At 45.4% G+C, this 24,582-nt stretch overlaps 1 protein-coding gene and 2 long non-coding RNA genes across 6 annotated transcripts in view; 2 read left to right on the top strand and 1 right to left on the bottom strand.

Annotated features, from left to right (window-relative positions):
- Positions 1-24,582, top strand: part of LOC146496756 (uncharacterized) — a 496,205-nt gene that overhangs the window by 37,211 nt on the left and 434,412 nt on the right. The window lies entirely within an intron of this gene.
- vrk1 (VRK serine/threonine kinase 1) lies at positions 202-11,423 on the bottom strand. 4 transcript variants are annotated; one of them, XM_085142529.1, is made up of 13 exons: positions 11,316-11,423; positions 10,688-10,847; positions 10,441-10,496; positions 9,418-9,487; positions 8,802-8,889; positions 8,013-8,121; positions 7,126-7,218; positions 6,422-6,554; positions 5,774-5,894; positions 5,607-5,665; positions 3,814-3,980; positions 601-694; positions 202-465 (listed from the first exon to the last, which is right to left on the bottom strand). In XM_085142529.1, the coding sequence occupies exons 2-13, from the start codon at positions 10,845-10,847 to the stop codon at positions 323-325; spliced, it is 1,293 nt and encodes a 430-aa protein (XP_084998655.1). In that variant the 5' UTR covers positions 11,316-11,423; the 3' UTR covers positions 202-322. The 4 variants fall into 4 exon arrangements, with proteins under 4 accessions (XP_084998655.1, XP_084998656.1, XP_084998658.1 ...); XM_085142530.1 differs by lacking the exon at positions 11,316-11,423 and adding an exon at positions 11,022-11,278; XM_085142532.1 differs by lacking the exon at positions 11,316-11,423 and adding an exon at positions 11,134-11,275.
- On the top strand, positions 12,511-19,094 carry LOC146496768 (uncharacterized). Its single transcript, XR_014871063.1, has 3 exons — positions 12,511-14,104; positions 16,060-16,157; positions 17,211-19,094. It is a non-coding gene; the product is annotated as an uncharacterized LOC146496768 (long non-coding RNA).

The raw sequence follows: 24,582 nt of genomic DNA, 5'->3' as shown, positions 1-24,582 counted from the left end.
CAAGTTGCTCTCTGATACAGCAATCCGATTATTGTTCAGCATCTGCACACAAGTGGGAAACCATTTCTTTACCCCCAGTTTAAAGATAGCGCCACCTATGGACTCGTTCTTAATTCACCGAGTTCCTCAAACGTTCCACAGAACAACTGAAGTTTGAGCTTCTTCACACTTTGGCCCAGAAGTTTTAATAAGAACAACTGATCAATGTCGTCATCTCTTTATTGTTACAATGCAATCAAACATCAGCATCTATTAGCCCAGTGTAACAGTGTAACAGAGTAAGTCCAGCTTAAAAGCCTGAGTGGAGGAGTGAGGTGGAGGTTCAGGTTTTCTTGGGTCTGCCTCTGGATCTTTGGGCAAGTCCGGGTGATGTCTGGGTTCCCATTTCCACAAGTCTGGATCTGGGGTCACTGCTGGGCACCTTCCTGGATTTCGGAGTCTTTTGGGGACTTTTCTTTGGTCTGTCTGCAAAGTTAAATTCAGCAGGCTGTCAATCTTTGAACCCAAATGTTGTCATGTAGTTTTCATTCATAACCTCTGCTTCAGTTACTCTGACAGATACACTGACAAAAACCGGTTCACTCTGAAGAGGAAACCAACCGTTCTTCTTTGTGACTCTCTTTTTCTTGACGGGACTCGGATCCACCTCGCTCTCCTCCGCTTTATCGGCTGCCATCTTTCTTTTGGTCATCTTCTACAGAGAGAAACACGATAAATATGAAGAGAAGCACCAGTCGGTGTGTTGATGTTGACTAAAAGACATTACTTTAAACCTGGGAGTCCACTGTGGGTCGTGTACAGTTTGTTTCTACAGAATATGTTAAATCAGAACAAATATGAATAAACATGAATATTTCCCACACAGATAATTACTGTCAAACTGCCTCATGCCATCAATGAGATTTAATTCTATTTTTACTGAATTAATATAGTGCCAAATCACCACTATCGCCTCACACTAAGTTATTCTGTAAGGTAAAGATGCTACAACCACACAGTGACAGTGGGAAGGAAAAACTGAACAGGAAGAAACCTGGCCCCCGGCTCAGGGAGGGGCATCTGCTGTGACCGGGGGGGGGGGGGCACAGGCAAGAAGAAACACTGTAGTTCACCCAGAATCATCATTTAGCATAATCTGATGTGTTTAACAAGTCTACGATGTGCGCGCCCATCTAGCCTTTGTTACCAGGACGCACACATGTAAATGTCACAAAGCAGCTCGCAGCCACAACATCCTTGCAGCTTTATGATGGATGCAAACAGTCCGGCGTGCACTGATGATTATGTGTGCGTCTCACTGACCCCGAGCTCCTCGTTATATCTCCTCAGCTCTCACAAACTCTCAGTGTTGGAAAACTGCTGCGTGAAGTTCTATCACGTTATGAGGTCATTCCAGAGACTCCCCACAGGAAACGTGTCATGCACTAGAATCTGACTGTCACCATTACTCTCCTGATGTAAGGCTGTGACACTCGACTAAAACATGGACCAACCTGGGTTCATTCAAGGTGAAATGTTTGTTTGCTTCCACAAACACGACGAAGAGTTTTTCATAAACTTATTATGTCTGTCAAAGCAAACACGGTCCTCAGGAAGTAAAGGTGTCCCCAGAGAGAGCGATGCGCTCATCACAGGCAATCAGCTCCTCCATCCGTCGCTGTCCTTTCTGGGCCTGTGTAACGAGACTCCGCCCACTGCCCCCCTTTCCATTTTTGCCTCCATTTTGACAATTGCTACCTCATGATCACCATGCGGCACCCACTGAGGTGAACAGATTGGCGGGATAATTACATACAATAACAAGCACCAGGGCCCAGTAACCCTTCGGCTGGCAACACCACGTCCCCAGTGGCAGCTTCCATATGCAGAGAGCAAGTGGGGGAGTGACGGGGGGGGGGGGGGCAGGAGAGAGGGGGGGTGAAAGAGAGACAAGTGGAGGGGGGGGGAGAGGGAGAAAAATGGGGAGAGACAGGGGAGGGGGATGAGAGAGAGAGAGAGAGAGAGGGGGTGAGGGAGAGAGAGAGAGAGAGAGTGAGAGACAGGGGAGGGGGATGAGAGGGAGATGGAGAGAGAGAGACAGGGGGAGAGAGTGAGAGAGAAACGGGGGAGGGGGGGAGGGAGAGAAAAATGGGGAGAGAGACAGGGGAGGGGGTGAGGGAGAGAGAGAGAGAGAGACAGGGGAGGGGGTGAGGGAGAGAGAGAGAGAGAGAGACAGGGGAGGGGGAGAGGGAGAAAAATGGGGAGAGACAGGGGAGGGGGATGAGAGAGAGAGAGAGAGAGGGGGTGAGGGAGAGAGAGAGAGTGAGAGACAGGGGAGGGGGTGAGGGAGAGAGAGAGAGAGAGACAGGGGAGGGGGAGAGGGAGAAAAATGGGGAGAGACAGGGGAGGGGGATGAGAGAGAGAGAGAGAGAGGGGGTGAGGGAGAGAGAGAGAGAGAGTGAGAGACAGGGGAGGGGGATGAGAGGGAGATGGAGAGAGAGAAACGGGGGAGGGGGGGAGGGAGAGAAAAATGGGGAGAGAGACAGGGGAGGGGGTGAGGGAGAGAGAGAGAGAGAGACAGGGGAGGGGGTGAGGGAGAGAGAGAGAGAGAGAGACAGGGGAGGGGTGAGGGAGAGAGAGAGAGAGACAGGGGAGGGGGTGAGGGTGAGAGAGAAAGACAGGGGGTGAGAGAGAGAGAGAGAGACAGGGGGTGAGAGAGAGAGAGAGAGAGACAGGGGGTGAGAGAGAGAGAGAGAGAGACAGGGGGTGAGAGAGAGAGAGAGAGAGACAGGGGAGGGGGTGAAGGAGACAGGGGAGGGGGAGAGCGAGGGGGTGGAGGGAGAGACAGAGTCAGGGGGAGTAACAAATATAACTGTTACATTGTAGCTGAGAGCTCCAGGATGACGTACAGATGATGTCCTGATGTGCACCAACACTGACACACAGTCCAACACTGACACACAGTCCAACACTGACACACAGTCCAACACTGACACACAGTCCAACACTGACACACAGTCCAACACTGACACACAGTCCAACACTGACACAGTGAAAGACGGTGTCTACAGACACATGAAGGGAAACTTGTTATCAGCTGAGGCAAAGACAGCAACGTTAATGAATTCAGTTCAGCTGCTTTGCTGTTAATGAAATTAACAACAGGTGAGGGGCAACAACGAGACAACTCCCAAAGCAATCACATGAGGAGATTCCTGGTTTCACAGCCAGTCCGGCCACGGCCAGGTTTGCCGTGTCGCCCAGCACAGCCATAACCCCCTTGGGGGGTCCGTAACCCATCAGCAGGAGCAGTATCTGTTTCTTTGTGCGAGGAACACGATGAGCACTATAAGAGCCGTCCACAAGCTTACTGGTGTGAATGTCTCCGACAAACCAATCCAGACTCGACATCCTCTAGCAGGCCTTGTGATCACTACCCAGCACCATGGAGCCCGAGTGGCATCGGCCATAATACCAGACTTTCATCAAACCATGTGGCATCGCTTCATTCTGGACACGCCCCTACGACCACAACCATCTGGCCATCCGACCATAAAGACAGCTGGAGGATGGACACTAACCGAGAAGTGAACTGGTGGATGAGTCAATGCAGAGGATACAAAACAACAACATCATAGCTATGAACTGGACACCAATGATGCCTGAAACCATGGGACAGTTACTCCTGTCATCACCAAACAAAGTTAGAATTATGATGAAGCGACAGTTAAATGAGGAAAATAATGAGACGGTAAGTCAGAGTTGTACCCCCCAGTCTCCATCTCAAATACTGCATTTTCTCGCTTCCCTCTTGAAACAAGTAGGAGCGCTGACCTTGGGAGGTGCCGCTGCTCCATTGACAGAGGTGAACTCCAGCTTGCCGTCCTCTTTAGCGCCGCTGGTCTTCAGCCCAGCCTGCAGGATCGAGCGCAGCTTGTCGTACGGTGGTTTGGCTGTGTAGCCCAGAGATTTCACCTCCTCCATGAAGCGCTGGATCTCGTCTGCAACACAACGAGAAGCCCGTTCATCAGAACCCTCACACCTTCTTGCTCGTTTGAAACCATCAGGTCATCCATGCTCTTTTCATCAAACACTTCATAAACAAAGTCATAACTTAAACACAAGCTTCCCCCCCCCCACACACACACACTGTTGTCACCATAGTGTGTTGCATTCAGATGTCAACGTCAGGCTAAATGTTGTGTGTTGTTTCTTCAGACTTGGCACACACACACTGAAGTAGTCAGACTCGAACGTCAACAAAGGTGGTAGAGAAGCAGACTATGCAGACATTTCAGGTTTATTTACAGTGAACTTAATTTAATGTAACTTAACAAAACTTCCCCCCAAATCAATTCAATTAACAAAACTCAACATAACTGATCTGGTGACACAGCTCACCTCTCTCTGGTAGCGACTGGCTTTAAATAGGCATCAATTTCCCTCCAATTGCCCAGCCTGTACCACTCACTCAACTGAGGGATCTAAAACTCTACACAGATTATCCAAAAACACAAAACCTCTACACACTTCTAACACGCACATTTACACAACTAAATGGCAGTATTAACAAAAGGAAAAACAAACAAATCCCTCTAAACCTTAACACAAACAAAGGAAGCATCTCTATGGAAACAGAAACCCCTCCACTTGGTTTGACCTGCTGATGTCATGTGTGACATCAGCAGGACTTTAAAATGAGGCGGGCCCCAGGTGGGCGTTTCCCCACACCTGACCCTCATGAAGACTGAAAAGACAAACAAAGCAAGTATGAACGAATGACTTAATCTGTAACATAATAAAATATAAAGAAACATGTAACTGAGTATTCAGCTTAATGTGCAGAATGTTTGATTTGCAACAAAACGCTTCCACAAACAAACCCGGGATCGTGAGTGAAGCCATGTTACTGACAAATAGCAAATCATAGCAAACACATAGAAACAGAATAATGTGTACAATGTGCAGAGAAAGGTAAACACATATGGACAAATGGAGAGCACTGCAACTGCTCCTCCACTTTGACACACACACTGACTGACACACACTCGTGCTCAGCACAGCAGAAGGACGGAGGTGCAACGTCTCCTCTAACCCGACACGCTGCCTTCCGGTCAAAGCACCAACATTAAAAGGCAACTTTTAGCACAGTCGGGCAACAATGTTGCCGTTTCCTGCTGCAGCTTGTGGCCTGTACTTCTCTCCCAGTGAGAGGTCAGGTGGTCACTGCTCAGGCAGGACTTACATCCTGTTAGAAACACATGAGAGCAGCCAGGAACGGACGAAATGAATTCACACTTTACTAATGATGCTGCGGTAACACACACACCTTATCAAAGAACACTAACAGTACTGATCACAGCTGACAACACAACTTAAACTCCTTAAACACTTAAAATAATGCAAAGGTAAAATGTTCGACTAATCATGAGCTTGATATGATTTCACACAGTTTCAGACTGTGGGATCATGCAGGGCTTTGTGGTTTTCACAACCAGATCAAAACATTAGTATTCATGACGTGACAAGTGTACAAACGTCTACAGTAATAATACGGCGAGGCACGTCAGTGTGACCAGCTCAGCGCTGGTCCATCGCCGCCACAGAGCCGCCGCTGTGAGTCTCACCTGGTTTGTCTTGAGAGGAGAAACACTTGGCCATGAACTCGGTTATGTTTTCTTGACTCCTGGAGGTGAAAACGTTACAACTTTCTTTAATACACATCAATCTGTGTGAACTGTATAAATGGCAAAGTGCTGCTGACGGGAGCGCCCAGGCTGGGTGTTTCACATACCGGATCTTGGCGTCTCTGACGTACAGCGGGTCCTGCAGCTTGTCCTCCCAGGGCAGCCGCCCACACAGCCACTGGACCATGCAGTAGGACAGGATCTCCAGGTCGCTGCGCCTGGACGCGGCTGTTAGCAAACATGGCGTACGTAGCAACATTAGCAATATCAGACACTTATGTACATAATAGCATCCAGGTTATTTCCATGTTGTACGAGATGAGGAACAACAATCAGCATCAGTCTTGTTCTTTGGCAAACTTCAGCTGGAGCAACAACGCTGTGGCTGAACACACTCAGGACTACGACTGTGGCCCCAAAGGTCAGTCCAGCTGCCGTGTTAAAGTGCTCTGACTGTACAGCAAAACACACATGGGTACTGTTTCAGTCTCTGGGTGAATGTGGGGCCGTGTCACTCTTCTCTACACTCTATGGTGTGTGTGGCCGTTCCCCCCCCCCCACCTGAATCCCAGTTTAAACGGGGAGGAAACAGCCCAGCTTTCCAAACTGTCCTCACTAAAATGGTTTGAAATCTGTTCACACTGATTTTCCCATTCATGGTTAAAAACATCAGATCCTGCTGACTCTGTCAGATTACCACTCTGCTTTGTACACCATGTTGGGCGTCGTGACTACTCGTGTACGTTTGCACCTACATGCTCCTTTGTGGCAGTCGATGCTCGTGAACTCGATGGTACCATCGTGGCATTTCCTGGGGTCTTCCTTGTACTCCTTGGGCAGACCTTCAGGTGCGTACCTATAGGCCAGTCCATAATCTACTAAGTAAACCTACAGTTGACAAACACAAAGATTCAGGCATGCACACACACACACACAGTACTAATCCATGTTTTAGCAGTGTTCACTGACTGTACACAGACGGGAGAATTTCAATTCTAATTCCAGCTCCGTAGCACTTTATTATTCCTCCGTTTGCATTGTGCTTATATTCTCTGTGGCTTTAATAAAGAGCAATAACAGCAAACCTACATCCACCAACTCCGAGGAAGAGCAGGAAAAACAACCAGAGCCAATATTAAAATCCTGAGGGGCTGATTTCTAAATTGTCATTTATAAAAAGCTCCTTAATAACACCACCGATGATACATTATTAATCTCCAAATTAAATATTTGCCCCTGCCCCCACCTTATTTGCAGCTCTGTGCTCCTGCCATCTAATCTCCCCCGTCTGAACACTCCCGCTTCACCTCCCCCCGTCACAAAAGCCTAATTGAATCTAATGAAGCGGTGCGAGTGTGTTCCAACCAAAACCAGGCTCCTCCCCCTGCCGGTGCACGGGTCACAGCCGCACTTTGTAAACTGTCACAGCTTCAGTCGGCACGCTGGAACTCCAACTGACCTGGTTTGGATCGCTGTGACTCAACATGAGGTTAGACGCCTTCACATCGGCGTGCACGTACTCGTGCTCGTGGATGTACTCCAGAGTATCCAGCTGCACAGGAACAAATACTCCATCAAATACAGAGTACAGATACATCTGTAAGACCCTAGTACAAAGTAATCACACTACATGGTTTAAATATGTGCGGTTTGACCACACGAGAAGCTGCTCAGCCCGTCATCACCTCACTGAGCAGCCGTCACATGAAGCCAAACCTGTGACCACATCACAGGGATTTTATCAGCAGTAACTCGACTCATTACGTTCAGTTTGTCATGTTTAGAGAGGAACGTAGCCAGGCTGAGCTCCAGAGAGCACACAGGCGAGTCAAAGTTTCACTTCCTCCACATAGATCTTAATAAACTAGAGCGAACAGGGAGACGCGCTGCTATAAGAGAAGCCTCTTACAGTCTATCCAGTGTCATTGTGACAAATCTTACTGGACTGTGTAAACAAATTACTTCATTGTTGGTATTTTCAGGCCAACAAAGGATTTTCGATCGGAAGCACAGGTGCAGGAAATCTGCTGATGACGTTCGTGTTTCCGTAAAGCGGTGTCAGATTACAGTTTCAGCAGCTCACTCTAAAAGCAGAAACAATCATTCCAGGATGAGGATGCTTCTGACCCACAATCATTAACACAACTGAAAATACACCTTTGTGTCTTTTTGGGAAAACCCATTTCCTGTGCATCACTAACTCTGAGGATGAAACCACTCGATATTCGACCCTCATCATCAGTTATTTTCAGTTTGTGTACAACGTTCATCCTCAGGATGTTGGCCATGACCTGCTGTTTACAGCGTAAGTGTTTCAAACTGAAACTTCATCGTGACAAAACCAACCAGTCGAAGGCCGAGCTGCAGGACCAGCTTTCTGGGAAATCTCCTTCCGCATTCCTCAAACTTCTTCTGCAGGTCGGTGCCAAGTCTGTCGATGACCATGAACCTGTAACTGTTGGTACAGAGAGCGTTGTTAGCAGAGCGTCAGGAAGCTTTACCTGTTACTGTGACGAGAACGCAGCTGTTTCACTTCTTATTTGGGGTTTTCTTTCATCGAGCTTTCAAGACATTAACACAGTAAAAAAATAATAAAATATTAAAAATCAAGTTGTAAAAGGTGTAAACAGGGAGATTAGCTTAAATATCTGAGTTACTATAAGTGCACAGAGGAGGTCAGGAGAGGTGATGGAGGGGCTGAGGATAGTGCTAACTATGTGACCCAGGCGGGACCAAAGCTGATGCCTTATTAGGCCACTGGGCCCTTATGAAACCAGTAACAAGTGCTACTACTGAGATGCACTACATGGTATCAGGCGGTGCCAAAGTAACTGAATGAATCAGAGTGAGGTCTGCTATAGAAGGCAGAGACCTGAGCTGGGCAGGGAAAACACAAGCTCTGATCGCAGCAATCTGTAGTCATGTGACTCCATCCAGTGTGCAACATGCAAACATCACGAAGTCAAACAGAGTTGATGCACAGCTCGAGCTGCTGGCACCAAACTGCTGAGTCTGTAGTTTGGACACGTTTCTCACACGTCAACAAAAGAAGAACCTGAACGACTGAATGTCACATAGACGGAGGAGAGACGGGCGGCTTCATTACTAACTGAGACTCGTCCCCAGCACCCTTACCTTTGACCCCCTCTCTCATGTCGACCTGAGCCCCAGTACCGGGGCACGCCCAGGTTCTTCAGCTTCTTGGACTTCATCCAACTCTGAACTGCAGGGCAGGAGCAAACTTATCAGACACGTTTGACTAATCCTGAAATCAACAACACAGTAAGTAAACTCTGTGAAAAGCCTGGTGCTGGTTTAAGTGGGTGATGGATGTGAGACTCAAAGTAATAAGAGTAGAAATCAGTGGGGGAAAGTGGCCAATATGGCCGCGAGCTAATCTGCTGCTGGGACAAATATTTACCAACAACGTGAGACTGCAGCATGAATAAAATATGAGGCTTTGGTTCCTTAGTCATATAACAGTTAATCGTCAGGGGAGACTGACATTTGGATTGTTATTATATAAAATGCAAAGCGGTGGCCCGAGGGCCGGCGGCGCTGCCACCAAACGCTTCCTTTCCTTTGTAGGGCTCCTCTGAGCCTCGGCTGCAACACCATCTTTTAATTAAGAAACTTGTCTCTCTTTTTATTTGTTTGCCCTGCTGCTGAGACTCTTGTGTTATGATCGCAGGGCTAACTTTGGCTCGCTGACGGTATGTGTGTGTTTATAGTGTCTGATCATGTGACTCACTGAGATCCGGCTTCGCAGCTCTCATGTAAAATGCGAGCTCGCAGAAAAGCGGTCCATTGTCAATAGGCTCCTGTGGACAGATCAACAGGTACGTTAGGTCTGCAGACCCACAACAGCACACTGGCTTTGTGTTTTCAGCCGTCACAGGCAGAAAAAAGAAACAATTCAGAGTACAGCTCACAGCACGGCAGGCCGGTTCCTTCTCTTCTGTTTAGACATTTAAAAAACAAACAAACAACAAACAACAAAACTGCAAAAACTGGTTGTGTGTTTACATCCAGGTTCACAGACTGTTACATCTCTGACAGTTAGGAGCAGAGCTGGAAATGAGCCCCACCAATCGGTCGTGCTGCAGTTTAAATAAAAGTATTTAAAATGTTAAATAAAAATGTTGAATAGCTTCCATCCACAGTTTGTTTGCTGTACGTCTCTCCTCACATCTCGACATTGATTTAAACCAAAAACATAAAATTTGGATTCAAACGTTGATTTCCAGTTCAGATCTTGGGTAGTATGGCGTCCCCAGGCTTTTTCTCCCCGTTTCTCCTCCTTAAGAATATGAACAGGGAAATGGTCACAGTGCAGAAAGCGCCTTATTGGCTGCAACGTTTGCACTGTGATCACTTCTGGTGACACTTTAGTGACCAGCAACTGGACAGAGCCATCTGACAGGTCCAGGGTCAAGGCTGTGCTGGCTGCATCACTGCAGTTAGTGAACAAATAAATCTCAGAGAGTCAAATGGGAGAGACTGATGAGTCTGATGAGTCTGCACATTAGAGCAGAAAAGCAAGTCAAACTGGTCAAACAAGTCCTGTCAGTATGTGAGTTATTTCTGGACTTAATCCAATGAACTTATGTTGCCAATTAAGTCTTAACTCTTGATGGGCTTAACTAAAGTGTTATAGAATAGAAATTGATATGTCATAAAATACAAAGGTTGAGTTGGCTTTTGTAGCTACTTTTCTGTGAGTAAAGACAAAAGTATGAAGAGTAATAATGCCTGGACTGGAACAAACTCCTACCACTTTGATGACATAGCGAGCATCAGCACCCACGGGATTTGCAGAATTTTCCTCGGCTGGGGAAAACATGAGAGGGAATATGTTCATTATTTACAGTATTTGGTTGACACGTGCTTAAAATCTTTATTAACTTTTATTCAATATAAAGTTTGCAACTCAAACTCGGATGTTAACTAGAACTTAAATACAAATAACATTGTCTTTCATTTCACCATGACTGTGTGTCACTGGCATCCTGTGTTCTTACCCAAGTATATGACCCCAAAGCCCCCCTGACCGATCGGAGCCCCCAGCTTCCATTCCTTCTTCATGGTGTCCTTCAGCACTTCTCCAGGAGGAAACTCCTCCGCCAGCTTCCTCTTGGCGGGGGCTCTGCCTCTGCCTGCCGCCTTGGCTTTAGGGGGCATCTAACACACACACAGTGGTCGTTAGTGCTGCTCCATCGTGATGGAAGCTCCAAAATAAAACTAAACATCGTTGTAAACACAACAAGAAATGGAAACTTGTACTTTTCGGGTCACATTAGAACCTGTTTTTATCTGTACGGAAGTTAGCTAACCACATCCTGAGCTCCCCATCACCTGCTAATGTGTGCAGCCTATACGAGACGTTTCCCCAACACGAGCCGCCTGTTAGCATGTGTGTTCAAACCAGCAGAAAGAGAAACAGTGATGGCGTCGTGCGAATCTGCACCTCGAGTTGTTCTTTCGAGGCTCGTTAGCTCTCATGCTAACTGCGCGGTTCTGTGGGTAACCGTGTGTCACATTAGCGCCTACACGAGCTGCTACATGACGCCGACCGACAGCTAACGCTCCCGAGTACCTCTGATTGGTTCCGCTAGCGTCCACATATATACGTGTATGACAGAAACATACCGTCGCTTCGTTGTTTATGCTTCCCTGTAGGAGAAACTGTACATGGACCAAACTTCCCGCAAAACTACCGGTCAGGAAGTGACGTAGTCGTACCGCGCTATTTTATTGGGGGAAGTCGCTGCTTCACTACTGTGTGAACAGCGATGTCCTTTCTGTTAGTGTGAAGAAGTCTAAATACACATTTAATCCCCGGGATATCTTAATATATGAAAGATGTAAATATATTTTAAACATGTCTTAATATAAGAAAAAGTGCAACAGCAACTCTATTTTCTGCATTTCTGCTGCAGTGCATGAAATCTGCCAACATGACTCCTGTGGGCTCAGTGCTAATAAATAAATATGATCCGATAGCTCAGACTGTAAAAATAAAGCAGGAAGTTTACAGAAAATGCCTTTTTTTAAATGTGGAACCATCATCCATCCATTATCTTCTGCTCATCCTCCGTGGGTCAGGTCTTCAGTACGTGATCAACTATCAGAGCTGTGTTATTACTTTCTTATTGTTTTATTATGAGACCATGGACTAATGTGTCCTATTGTGCTACTTAGTTAAGTCCAAATCTGTGTTTGATTCTGTAAATGTATTTAATTTTGGAAAAAACAACAACATTTAATGTTAGGACTTGTGCGTAACACTCTGCAGTCAATAACTCCCTGAGGTGTAGAACCATGAGTTGTGTGATTGCTGAAGTCAGTAAAAGGTCATCCAAAATCACTTTGTGTCTTTATAATAATGAAAACATCTTCACCACCCAGTTTGTAGGCAGTGCAAATATATTAGAGTAAAACACAGTCCGCACTAAAGGTGGCACTAAAAAGCTAAGAGAGAAGACAAAATTACAAAAAGATGCAGCAAAATGTGTCTAATTAAGCGACTTGTTATCTGTCGTGGCTGCTGCATCGTCAACAGTAACAGCAACAACTAGTAACAAGTGCTCACAGGCTGAAGAAGCTAGTGTTGCTACTGCTGCTACTGCTGCTACTGCTGCTGGTGCTGCTAGTGCCCTGTGTGGAGAAGTGCAGCAGTCCTAACTGCTATGGGCTTGAAGTCACCTCTAGTGTTGTCACATCCCCACTGAGTTCCTGATGAAGGCTCTCAGGGTCCTGTTGATGTTGTATAGGTCTGGGCCTTCCAGGATCCAGCTGTGGGGCATTGAGTCTTCTTGTAGTCAATCCAGGCAGTGCACAGGTTGGTCAGTCTACCAGTAGCTGGTGTTTTGCTCCTCTGGTATTCTTGCCCCTTTCTGTGCCCCGCTCATGTATTGACATATGTGTCTGTTCATCTTAGCCGCTATGATGCCTGACAGGAGCTTCCATGTGATGCTGAGGCAGGTTGTTGGTCGGTAGTTGGAGGGGGCCGGTCCCATCCCGGGAAGAAGCTGTTCTTTAGTCTGTTGGTTTTGCACCTGATGGATCTGAACCTTTCTCCAGAGGGCAGGATGTTGAAGAGGTGGTGGTTAGGATGAAGGTGGTCCTTTATAATTCCTCTGGCTCTGGAGAGACATCTTGAGCTGGAAATTAAGTGCAGGTAGGAGAGTGTACAGCCAATCACCTTCTCTACAGTTCTGATGACCCTCTGTAGTCTCTTCTTGTCTGTTGTGCAACCAGTGTACCACACAGGTGGCACAGTAGGACGCTAGGAGGTCAGACTGCAGCCTGTACCATCTCTGAACCAAGAAGTGGAGGCGCTGCTGGGCTTTCTTCACCAGGGCTGATGTGTTTGTGGTCCAGGATAGGTCCTCAGATATGTGGGTGCCGAGGAACTTAATAGAGGATACCCTCTCCACATTTATGGAGAGGGGAGGGCCATCGTTGTTGTTTTGTTGGTGTTTAGGGTGAGGTCATTGTAGTTGGCCTGTTCTACAGTTGTGCTCTGTCACACTTTACTGTACTTAGCACAATAACTAGAGTGGCTGCTGCACTTTAGCTGTTCATCTGAAATTCTATCAGTAGACTTGTGTGTTTCTAAGAAATGTTCTCTGTAAGAAACAAATGACTCCAATGAAAAGTTCATTCTTGTAACTGTAACCCTTGAAAAACCATCATTAGAGAAGCTTCGTGGGGGCTGCTGCAGAGACGACGTGTCTCAGTGTGTTGTGTCAGGTTGGCTGTGATACACTGTTGTCTCTGAACTGTCTCCACAAACTGCTGCTTCTGTATTTTGTCTGTTTTATTCGGTCTTTTTCAACATCATCAGACAGCTTGCAGAGACAGACACTTCAGTGGGAAACTCAACCAAAGTATTTGGATAACTAAGAATATTTGATCGAACGTGGTTACCTCGGTAACTTACCTGTGTTTGTCTTACCCAGAACAGCCCTGAATTTTGTAAATGAATAAGTATGTAAATGTGCAGAGCCTTACCTGTTTTCAGTGTGTCATCTGATCCAAACATATTGGGTAACAGTGCACAGCTCATGAATAAGATATTGGTTCTTCAGTGTCGCCACAGACTGAAGACGTTTCACATTCACGAGGGCACAGCGTCACCACTTCACTCTTTTATGTCACCAGAAGAACTTCAGTGCTGCTGTCACAGCTCCATGATAGCATGTAACGTGTTCCCATCCTGACTAACCATTGGCCTTACAATAGAGCGCTCCATGCTGCAGTCCTAAAGTAAAGCGAGGCGATGACCAACCGCAGTGATGATGAGCAGAACGACGACAGCTCAGGACAGCCCAGAATGAAATCGAAGAGAAGTAAAGGAGGAAAGCATGTGTGCTTCCCTCCAGACGAACAGCTAGTGTCCAGCTTTGCTGAGCATGGGGACGCTGAGAAACTGGGTAAGCTGCTGTTTAGGTGTCGTGGATGACGTTCAGTGATGGTGCAAGTGTAGCTCTCACTTCTGATTTAAGCTCTTAACAGCTCATTAAAATGTCCACTACATGTTATTGTAGCATCTTAATATCCAAAGGACGTGATCAATCCACGATTTCACTAAAAGAAGTAAATTAAAGAATTTTATATATTTTATGTTTATATTTGAGATTTTGAATCAACGATTTGAATGTATTTGTTAAAAAGATGCACCTTACATCCTGTTAGCAACGTTACTCTTATTCTGTCCTCAAGCTTCAAACATGCAGCAGAAAAGCTGAAAATCCAGTCACCAACTCAATGTATTATTTATAACAATCATTTTTAGGGATTATAACAAAAATAATTTGAGGGATTTTGCAGGAAAATAATATTTGAATATTTTCCTACATGCCTTTGTTTGCTCCTGTGAAGACAAGCATGAGTAACACCTGCTTTTTTCTTTATTTATCATTATTTTGAACCCATTTTAATGGGGACCTTCTGCGTTCATGTTCCTCCATATTTACCCTGGACTCCACACAGGAGTTTTGACCAGAGGTGTGGATTCGAGTCACATGACTTGGACTCGAGTCAGACTCGAGTCATTAATTTTATGACTTTAAACTTGACTTGAAAAAATGTTCTAAGACTGTGACTTGACTTGGACTTTTACACCAATGACCTGGGACTTGAATTGGACTTGAACCGGTTTACTTGAAAAGACTTGATATTTCACCCCAAATATAAAATTTTACACGCATATTATATAGATAGTGTGCACCATTAATTCAATTCATTCATTCATTTATTCAAACCACACTCCGTACGTATGAGTGCGTGAGTGTAGCGCAGCCAATCAAATTAACCAGATTTTTTTTAAAAAAGAAAAACGCTCAAAAATGTTATTTTTTTGAGGTACATAAACTATGAAGTAGTCAACAAAAACCAAAATGCAACATGCAAAACATGCAAGCAGAGAATCACAGACAGAGATGGAACAGCTTCCAACTTTGTCCGACAGTTGAAGTTGCATAAAGAACGGTAGGTGGTGCTTCTCTTTTGCTACGATGAGATCATGACTTCATCTAACTAGCAAATCTTGTCCAGGCTCCGTTGGTGATACAGTTGTTTTTAATGTGTATGATATTTTTGTCATGCGATTTTAAAGCCGGTCCTACAAGTGCATCCAAGAATAACATGCAGCTTATCTCAGAACTGTCAGTGAAAATTATTCTTGGAGCAAAGTTTAATTGAGCTGCATTTTATAGAGGTGCAATTTCACAATTTGTGTATATTTTCTAAGTTCACTATTTTGTCATGTGTTGAGAAAAACACAGATTTAAAAATTACATGGTCTAATATTTACAGTTAGCATAACTGCAACATGCTTTTTTCGTTTTTTTTAAAGACTCGAAAGGACTTGAAATTCAAAGTTTCAGACTTGTGACTTTACTCGGACTTTTACACCAGTGACTTGAGACTCGACTCTGACTTGCCTGACATTACTTGAGACTTGACTTGAGACTTGAGGAGAAAGACTTGAGACTTACTTGAGACTTGCAAAACAATGACTTGGTCCCACCTCTGGTTTTGACTGACCTATGCTTGGTGCATCCACATTAGGGGATCACCTGTGAACACTCAGACCTCAGTGAAGAATCAAATGTTGTCTCTCACGTCAGCTGGATATGAAGCTGTGCTTGATGCATTAAGATACGTGATTGGCTGATTGATCATTCAGAGAGTGACATTCATGTCCTTCTCACTGACAGCTCCCTGCAGTACACACACACACACACAAACACACACACACACACGTGCACACACACACACACAAACACACACACACACACTTACCTTAAGTACCTTTGAATGGTTGCTTTTGCTGACTGAATGCAGAGACAGTAAAGCAGTGAATGAGCAGACTCTCCTGTTTCAGCTGACAGACTCACCTTCACAGAGGTGTCGCTGGCCTATCAGGACAGCTGCAGCAGACATCAGGTGCAGCCCAGGGAGCGCATCCTGCAGCAGCTCCAGGTAAGTGCAGCAGACACGTGTCTTTGTTGGTTCTGTTGTTACACTCTTGTGTGTCTGTTCTCATCTTTGAATCTAGCAGAGGACTGTCTGTCTGTTTTATTCTATTCTGTTGTTTTTCTTCATTTTTGACTGTCTTTAACTGTCCACTTTCTGCTGTGACCAAACAAATTTCTCACATGTGGGACTCATAAAGATAATCTCTTATCTTATCTTATCTTTGACACCCCGGCTCCTGGTCAAGCCCTGCAGACACTCTAAATCAGCGGTCGCCAACCCCCGGGCCTCGGACCGGTACCGGTCCGTGAGTCGTTTGGTACCGGGCCGCGAGAGTTGAGGCTCAGGTGTGAAATGTATAGTTTTAAGGATTTATATCGGTTTCCAGCGTTATTTTGTTATCGTTTTTATCGTTTACTTGGTTTTCCTGGGTCTTTTCACGTGTGTTATGAATAAATCTTCTTTTTTTCAGTACCAGTACTAGTTTTATTTTGTTGTATTTATCCGCGACACCTTAAAGGCCGGCCCGTGAAAATATTGTCGGGCATAAACCGGTCCGTGGGGCAAAAAAGGTTGGAGACCGCTGCTGTAAAGTGTCTGAAGCAGCGTGCCCTGTGAACGAGTGGCCTTATACACTAATGAACAACATCATACTGACTTGTGAAATCAAAAACTGATTTCCATATCGAGTCAGAATCTCATGTGTGAATTAGAGAAAACCAGTCAACACATTTAAATGAATTATTGTCGTTTGGTTACGCAAAGATTTTGGTCCCAGATTTCAAAATCAGTTTGTTTAACTGCAGTTTGACAGAAATCAATTTTTAGCTCTTCTGGAGGTTTTAATTAAATTGCAAATGAGTTTGATTCTTCCAGGTTACTGAGAATGGTTGGAAATCTACGTGCAGGTTGCTAGGAGATATATATTTAGAGATTACATGTGAAAAACACAACCAGCACTCAGTGCAAGCCTCTGTGCAATATTTACTTTAAAGGGAATGGTGTTGTATTTTATATACATCCAATTGGTTTTTGTCTTTTTAAATGTTCTCTCAGAAGCTGGTAGTGCAGTCGCACAGTTATCAGTAAACTTCACAGAAGACAGGAGTGAAGTGTAAAAGACAGGTCGCATGTTTGTCGTGGAAATATTCAGAGGTGAACTTGTGATCATTTCCTAAACACTGCAAAGGTGAGAGTCTCTGTGAGTCCTTATTTTGGTCCAGAGCGATGTGACAGTTAGAATCGTACATCCTGTATGTGTTAATGTTGTCAGCCGCCCAGGAAGAAGTCATATTTACAGTGGTTTCTTTCCTCTATGATCCTCACAGTGAACTCATGTTGTAATGTGTGTTAAAACTGTTGGCTGCATTAAACAAAATGAGTCGTTTTCAGAAACAAGGGCAGTTCCTGCAGTATGAACATATTTGTACCTGAACAACATTAAAAACATTTGAATTCAAAGCTCGGCCACAGAGCCGCGTGTCTCAAACCAACAAAGTGAAATATTGCTTTAAAAGCAGCGTGTGTAACCTTGTTCTTCTATGCAACATCAGCAGTTCTGCTGATAAAATAAGCGTAGCATGCAATGATATGTCGGCTCTGCAGAAAGGATCAATATCAACTGTGACCTGGTACAGTTCAAGCCTCAGACGCTGTCACAGCCATTTCATCCAAACAAAGGCACTCTCAGGTATGATGTCAGAGCATCGTATCCATGCTCCCTGCAGCTCGGTCTGTGCACACATACTGAAGTCCTGCGCTTAATTGAAATGATTTGGTTCCATCAACCTCAATCAGGCGACACAGCACGAACAGCATCTCCACTCTGAACAGGAGGCTAAGAGCAGGTTAGAAGCTCCAGCTAGTATGAATGCAAGTGATTAACACCTGTAAATAAAACGTGCACAGGTAGAAAGAGTGCACGGCACCGTGTCTAAGTTAATACTGAAGGAAAGACAGTAGTACGTGTAGTACCAACAGTCATTCTAACAGTGATGATTCTGATAGAAATCCCATTCCAGAGGTTTTTAAGGTGGCAGTAATTAAACCACGACTTGATCCTGCTGTGTTGGCTGATCGTAGATGCTCTCTAACCATGGACGCTCTCTAACCATGGACGCTCTCTAACCATAGACGCTCTCTAACCATAGACGCTCTCTAACCATGGACGCTCTCTAACCATAGATGCTCTCTAACCATAGACGCTCTCTAACCATAGACGCTCTCTAACCATAGACGCTCTCTGACCATGGACGCTCTCTGACCATGGACGCTCTCTAACCATAGACGCTCTCTAACCATAGACGCTCTCTAACCATAGACGCTCTCTAACCATGGACGCTCTCTAACCATAGACGCTCTCTAACCATAGACGCTCTCTGACCATAGACGCTCTCTAACCATAGACGCCCTCTGACCATGGACGCTCTCTAACCATGGACGCTCTCTAACCATGGACGCTCTCTAACCATAGACGCTCTCTGACCATAGACGCTCTCTGACCATAGACGCTCTCTGACCATAGACGCTCTCAAACCATAGACGCTCTCTGACCATAGACGCTCTCTAACCATGGACGCTCTCTAACCATAGACGCTCTCTAACCATGGACGCTCTCTAACCACGGACGCTCTCTAACCACGGACGCTCTCTAACCACGGACGCTCTCTAACCACAGACGCTCTCTAACCGTAGACACTCTCTAACCGTAGACGCTCTCTAACCGTAGACGCTCTCTAACCATGGACGCTCTCTAAACATGGACGCTCTCTAACCATAGACGCTCTCTAACCGTAGACGCTCTCTAACCATAGACGCTCTCTAACCATAGACGCTCTCTAACCTCTTTTATTTCAGAAAGTCTTGAAAAAGCAGTTTGCCTGTTACAGACGGTCCACAGTGGGGGGACAGTCTGTCATTTCTAGTTTCATTTTAGTGAATGGAGAGAGAGAATATCAACCAAAAACACTTTACACTTTTCCCACATGTGTGCCCACATGGACACAGCCAGTGTGGGAGTCATAACTACTGACGTCACTTTTACGTAAAGTGTTTTTATTTTGGATTTTTGTTGACATCGATCCATTAAAATCTAACTGCCATCAAATGTAGAGACGGTTTATTTAACAGATAAATTCAGCAGGGATATAATAAGCACCCAACTTTAAACTCTTACTGGACAGTGACTTTCTCTCACCCCAACCAATCACAGCAGATGGCCCCGCCCCTCCCTGAGCCTGGTTCTGCCGGAGGTTTCTTCCTGTTAAAAGGGAGTTTTTCCTTCCCACTGTCGCCAAAGTGCTGCTCATAGGGGGTCATATGATTGTTGGGTTTTTCTCTGTATCTATGAAGCGCCTTGAGGCGACTTTTGTTGTGATTTGGCGCTATATAAATAAAACTGAATTGAATTGAATTGACTCAGTGCTGACATTTAGAAAAACATAGACGTGAGAAAAGCTGCTTAACCTATAAATGCCTTTGTGAAACGAGGTCATTTGAAACGCCAGTGAGCTGTGAGATTTGGTTGGACAGTGCAGACTGTGCGCTCGCACCGTGTCATGAAAGCAGGGAGTGTTTGCTTCATCGTATTGTGAACAGCAGTTCAAACAGAGCAGTTTTGTGTTGATGATGCTGTTACTGTAACACTAAACTGTGCGACAGGACAGGCCCTGACAGCCTCCTGTGTTACTGTGCGTGCTGTGCGAGTACACAACGACAACAACACACTCCTCGTGCACATTTAGCAGCAGTGCACCTGTGGTACTAACTTCTAACCTGACATCAGCTGTAGTCGCTCTCTTATCAGGAATACAGTAGCGTGGAAAACATCAGCACATCCCAGCAGTGCAATCCTCTTTGAAACACTGCTGCTGATAAAGGTTGTGTATTCAAAGATACATAAATTGGCCTCTTTTACAATAATTCCTATAATTGAAATAAAACAACATCAGTCAGAGGGAAAAAGTAAAGACTCCTGATCCAGGAGCTTCCAGACCAGAGCTTCAGCCTCCTGCTGCGTCTGGCAGATGTTTTGAACAGATCTCTAAATTATTAAAAATAAATCATCCTGCAGGGAAGATGATCTACACATGGCATCGATTTCAAAAGAATGTCGATTTGTCCAGGATAGACAGCACCATGAGCAGATATGTGATGCAAATAATAAAAAAAGGTTTCCACTGTTACCGTCATCACAGATCTGACCTGCTCGGGAGGGATGGCAACACAAGCCCACATATGTTTAGTGACAATGGAAGCAGCTCGGTTTCCAGGTGAAAGAGGAGCAAAGGAAAAGACGTCATGTGGGAGGAGTCTGATTGCACCGAGATGACCGACAAGCTGGGAAACAAACTCAGGTTAGGATTGGACTCACAGCAGAAGGGGACGGCTTGAGGAGTGGCCATACTTACGACGAGATGATCTCCAACAAGGAAATAAATATTGTTTCTCAGTGAAGACGACACCTGTTGGAATAACGTCTGTCATTCATTAAAGGTGTGAGAGTGCATCTTTCTACAGGGTGAAGATGTTCAGCACTCAGTCCAGATCTGATATAATCAGATTAGATCCACTGACGTTAGTGTGGAGCAGCTGCAGAGGCTCAGATCACTAAAGAGGCAGAAAGCAGTGTTTACTAATCTGCTGGGTTGGCAGCTGCGCGGCATGCTAACCCAAGTTTGTGATAACACAGATTTAAAAATCGACATCGTCGGTACGTCCATCAGAATTTTCAGATGAGTTCGAATCTCAGTGACTTAAAGGTCAGAGGTCACTCACCTGGGATTTTCAAATGAACACCACAGGTGCAAAAGTCTGGGAGAAGTTTAAATGTCAGTCACCTCGTCTTCAAGGTCAGGGGTCGAACTCGAGAATTAGGCTACGTTCAAAATTCACTCCACAGATGCAGCTGTGTTTGAGTCTGAACTCAAGGTCAGAGGTCACACTTGTGAAAAGCGCTGGCTGCTGCTAGTATTTAAGAAAAATAACTTCTCTGTGTTGTGACTCACATATCCAATCCTGGATCAGACACAGGTCAGGTGATGACGACACTGGGCCAATCGTGTAAGCAGCCTATTTACCTCTGTGTCGAGTCGGGCAGCAGCGATGCTAGCAGCAGAGCTAATGCAGCTTCTGGACCCACTGCACAGTAACGCTCAGTGTCAGAGCTTTTATTTGTGTATTTTAATAAGTACGTGACCGGTGATGAGCCACAGCTGTGTGCTCCTCACTCCTATCACTTGTTAGGAAGCGTTCGGTCAGGAGCTCGGTGCTGTGAGAGCCGTCTGCAGTAAAGACGTTCACACTGACTCAGTTTATCTTGTTGCCATTATGATTTTTGAATACATCTCATTCTGCCTGCGACTAAATATTAAAGAAGCAAAAACATCTGTATTTGAGCTGCATGCACATCATCGTGCACACACATCACAGTCGCTCACGCAGGCAGTGGAAGTATTTCCTGTCTTAGCGACACTCCTCTCTGCCTTCAGTAAGATAAAGTCTCACTTTCTGTCGCACTTGAAACACAGTGTGCCATTTATAATTCATTTTATGTACATACTCACTTTACTTGGACCAAGCCGTGTTAAAGCACGCTGCTCTCCACCCACCCAGCCCCCCGGCACAAATTTCACTCGAGATCAAGGGGAATTATTTGTGGAAAATTAGAGACTTAGTAGCGCTTACGTTAAGCATACAGCCGCCGTATTATCTCTGAGGTGCTAATGAAGCGGGCTGCAACGAATGTAGGTGGTCCTCCTCAAATAATAAAATATGTATGGCTAAGCATTAGCTAAGAGGGGCAATATTTAGACCAAAAGGCTGCGTGCGAACGAATCCATAATCAGACGATGCAAATGGAAAAGACAAATGCCTAAAGAGCAAATTTATTAAATTAGGTCTTTTAAGGCGAGAGGCGATTCCCCGAGGACCAGCGCTGAAGACTATTTAAAGCCTTTTTTATTGCACCCTCGGGGCCTGCGTGCTCCTTTGAAATGCTCTAAGTGGATAAAACAGAACTGCTGTCGGAGTGGTAAACAAGAAGAAACTGTCAGACTTCACTGTACAAACCCAAGTGTTGGATATGTCGTTCACTCAGTGTAAGTAGGAAGGCGCAGTCCTGACTGTGGATCCACTGCAATGATTTAAAGTAGAACAAGACCTCAGGAACCAGTCGGTGCATGAATGCATTGGTTAGCTGCAGACGGTGGTGGTGCTGTAGCTCAGCAGTAGAGCAGCTCATCTACTGAAACCTAGACCAGTGCTGGTTGTAATGCATTCCAAAGTAACGTAATCACATTACATTTTTCAGTAATGTAGTAATATAAGACGTGACAGTTAAAGTGTGCTCCTGCACATTTGGGTTGTTTGCGTGCAGGAGGTCTGAAAACACTCGTGGACAGAGCTTTGAGTGCAGTAGCCTGAGGTTTCTAATGTTAACTAGTCATGTGATTTAGGTCGTTTTACAGTGCAACCCCAAAGTAATGTAACAAGTAGTGTACAGAGTAATTAAGTAATGCAGTAGATTACTCATAATTCTGTACACTACTTGTACATGAAGTAGGTCTGAGGGCAGCTGAGCGTCTCCTGTCACGGTGAAACGTCAGTTACAGCTGTTTTATAACCTGCTCGACACAGTGTTGGGCTTTGGGTTCTTTCTTTATAGCAAACACATTTTCCTGACTCACTGCAGTTAGCGGCGCAGCTGCTTGGACGATCTACGACCACGGCTGACGTCTGCAGGTGCAGCAGGCTCGGAGAACCACAGCTGGAGCGTCTGAGCCGGACCTTGAAGCTGCGTCTCTGCTGGAGCTTTTTCAGTTTCAGTCCAATAATATGTATTTATCTATTAGTCTGAGTCTGTGCAGCGTCTGCTTCAGACGATGATTCAGCACTGCGTCCTCGCTCAGCTGTCCAGCGTCAGTCAGAATGACGTGACAGGTTTAAAGAAAACTCCACTTTTCTTAGTTCTTCGTGTAAATATTGATTCATTTTTTGTAAATTTCAGACTAACACATTAATAAATCATTACCTTTGATCACATCATTCATTTCAGAACAATCAGCAGTTTTCATGAAGTCACAGTAATTATTCCCCGACCTGTTAAACACGTCCTGCTATTCTTCCTTTCAAACTCTTCTTATTTCAGTTTCCAGAGAAAAGTGTTTTCTGCCACTTCCAGCTCAAAGTGACGTATTTTCCCGTAAACACAAAGGGATTCTACATTAACACAACAGTTTGTATTCTTTTCAGCATGTTTGGAGAGTAAGCTTGAAATTAGTTGCATGTTGGCAAATCTTCTAATGAATAGCTTAGTGGTTGTTTCCCTTGCAGATTATTCAGTTGAGTGGACTGAAGAGAAATCAATTACTCCAACTTAACTTTCATTATTTATCCCACAGTTAAAGAAACAAAGATGGCATGACAGCGTGCCTCTCCTAAATTCAGGGTCAGATTCAATTCCCAGAAATGTTATTTTCCCAGGATAAATCCCTGTGAGGAAGGAGGGGGGAGGGGGTGAGGAGTGGGGGAGAAGAGCGAATCCCTCCAGAAATGAAAAGACAAGAGAAAATCTGTTTTTACAGACCACCGCTGCTTCCTCAGCTCTTTGATTAGCATTAATGCTGCACTGCGGAATCGCACAACTGTTATAGTCCTCACGCACGCACACGCCACACACACGCCACGCCACGCACACACACGCACACATCTCTCAGTGCCTGTGTCTAGGTGAGGATGTTTTTTCTTCTCTTAAATTAAATGCACGCTGATTGTTATTGCCCCCACCTCCCCCCGTGTGTGGAGGTAAATGTCACTAAGTAAGTGCCACAGGATTTTGCTGGGCGGTACTTCGCAGGTTTCACGTGCAAAATAAAAGCTGGGGGGCGTGTGAGCGCGCGGGCTTATCGGGAGGGGGGCCGGACATATGTCGCCGCTCTCATTACGGGCCGCGGCGGCGATAACGGGCACTTAGTGCTACACTTGAAACGCGCCACGGCCACGGTGGAAGAACGCTGCTGCTAACAGGTCTGTCACTCACGCAGCCCGACACACCCTTTATGTCACGTCCCACTGTAGTTCGGCTCTAACGCTGCGTGGGAACGTGGATACGCGCGTGTCTGCGCGCTAAACAGTCTATTTTACTTTCTGTGCGGCTAATTGAATTGGGAGCAGTCGCAGTTAAACTGAATGGCACGTGTGATGCGCTGTTGGTAGTGGCCTATTAGGGCGAATTGAATTTGCACGCTCGGGTGGCTGCACATGTAATATGAGTGCTTTTGGAGGGGGGGCTCGTCACTGAAATGACCACGTTTTAAACGTAATCTGTGTGCGCCTGACATCAGTGATCGACTAATCGAGAGGCTTTAATGTTGAAGCCCAGTCAGTGCAATATTCTCCTCTTTGCTTCCTAAACATGTTTCATCCAAACCAA

Source organism: Neolamprologus multifasciatus, chromosome 19 (genome assembly GCF_963576455.1).
Source record: "Neolamprologus multifasciatus chromosome 19, fNeoMul1.2, whole genome shotgun sequence".
Taxonomy (NCBI): Eukaryota; Metazoa; Chordata; class Actinopteri; order Cichliformes; family Cichlidae; genus Neolamprologus; species Neolamprologus multifasciatus.
The sequence above is the reverse complement of the archived record's forward strand: the minus strand, read 5'-3'. Positions and strand labels throughout refer to the sequence as shown.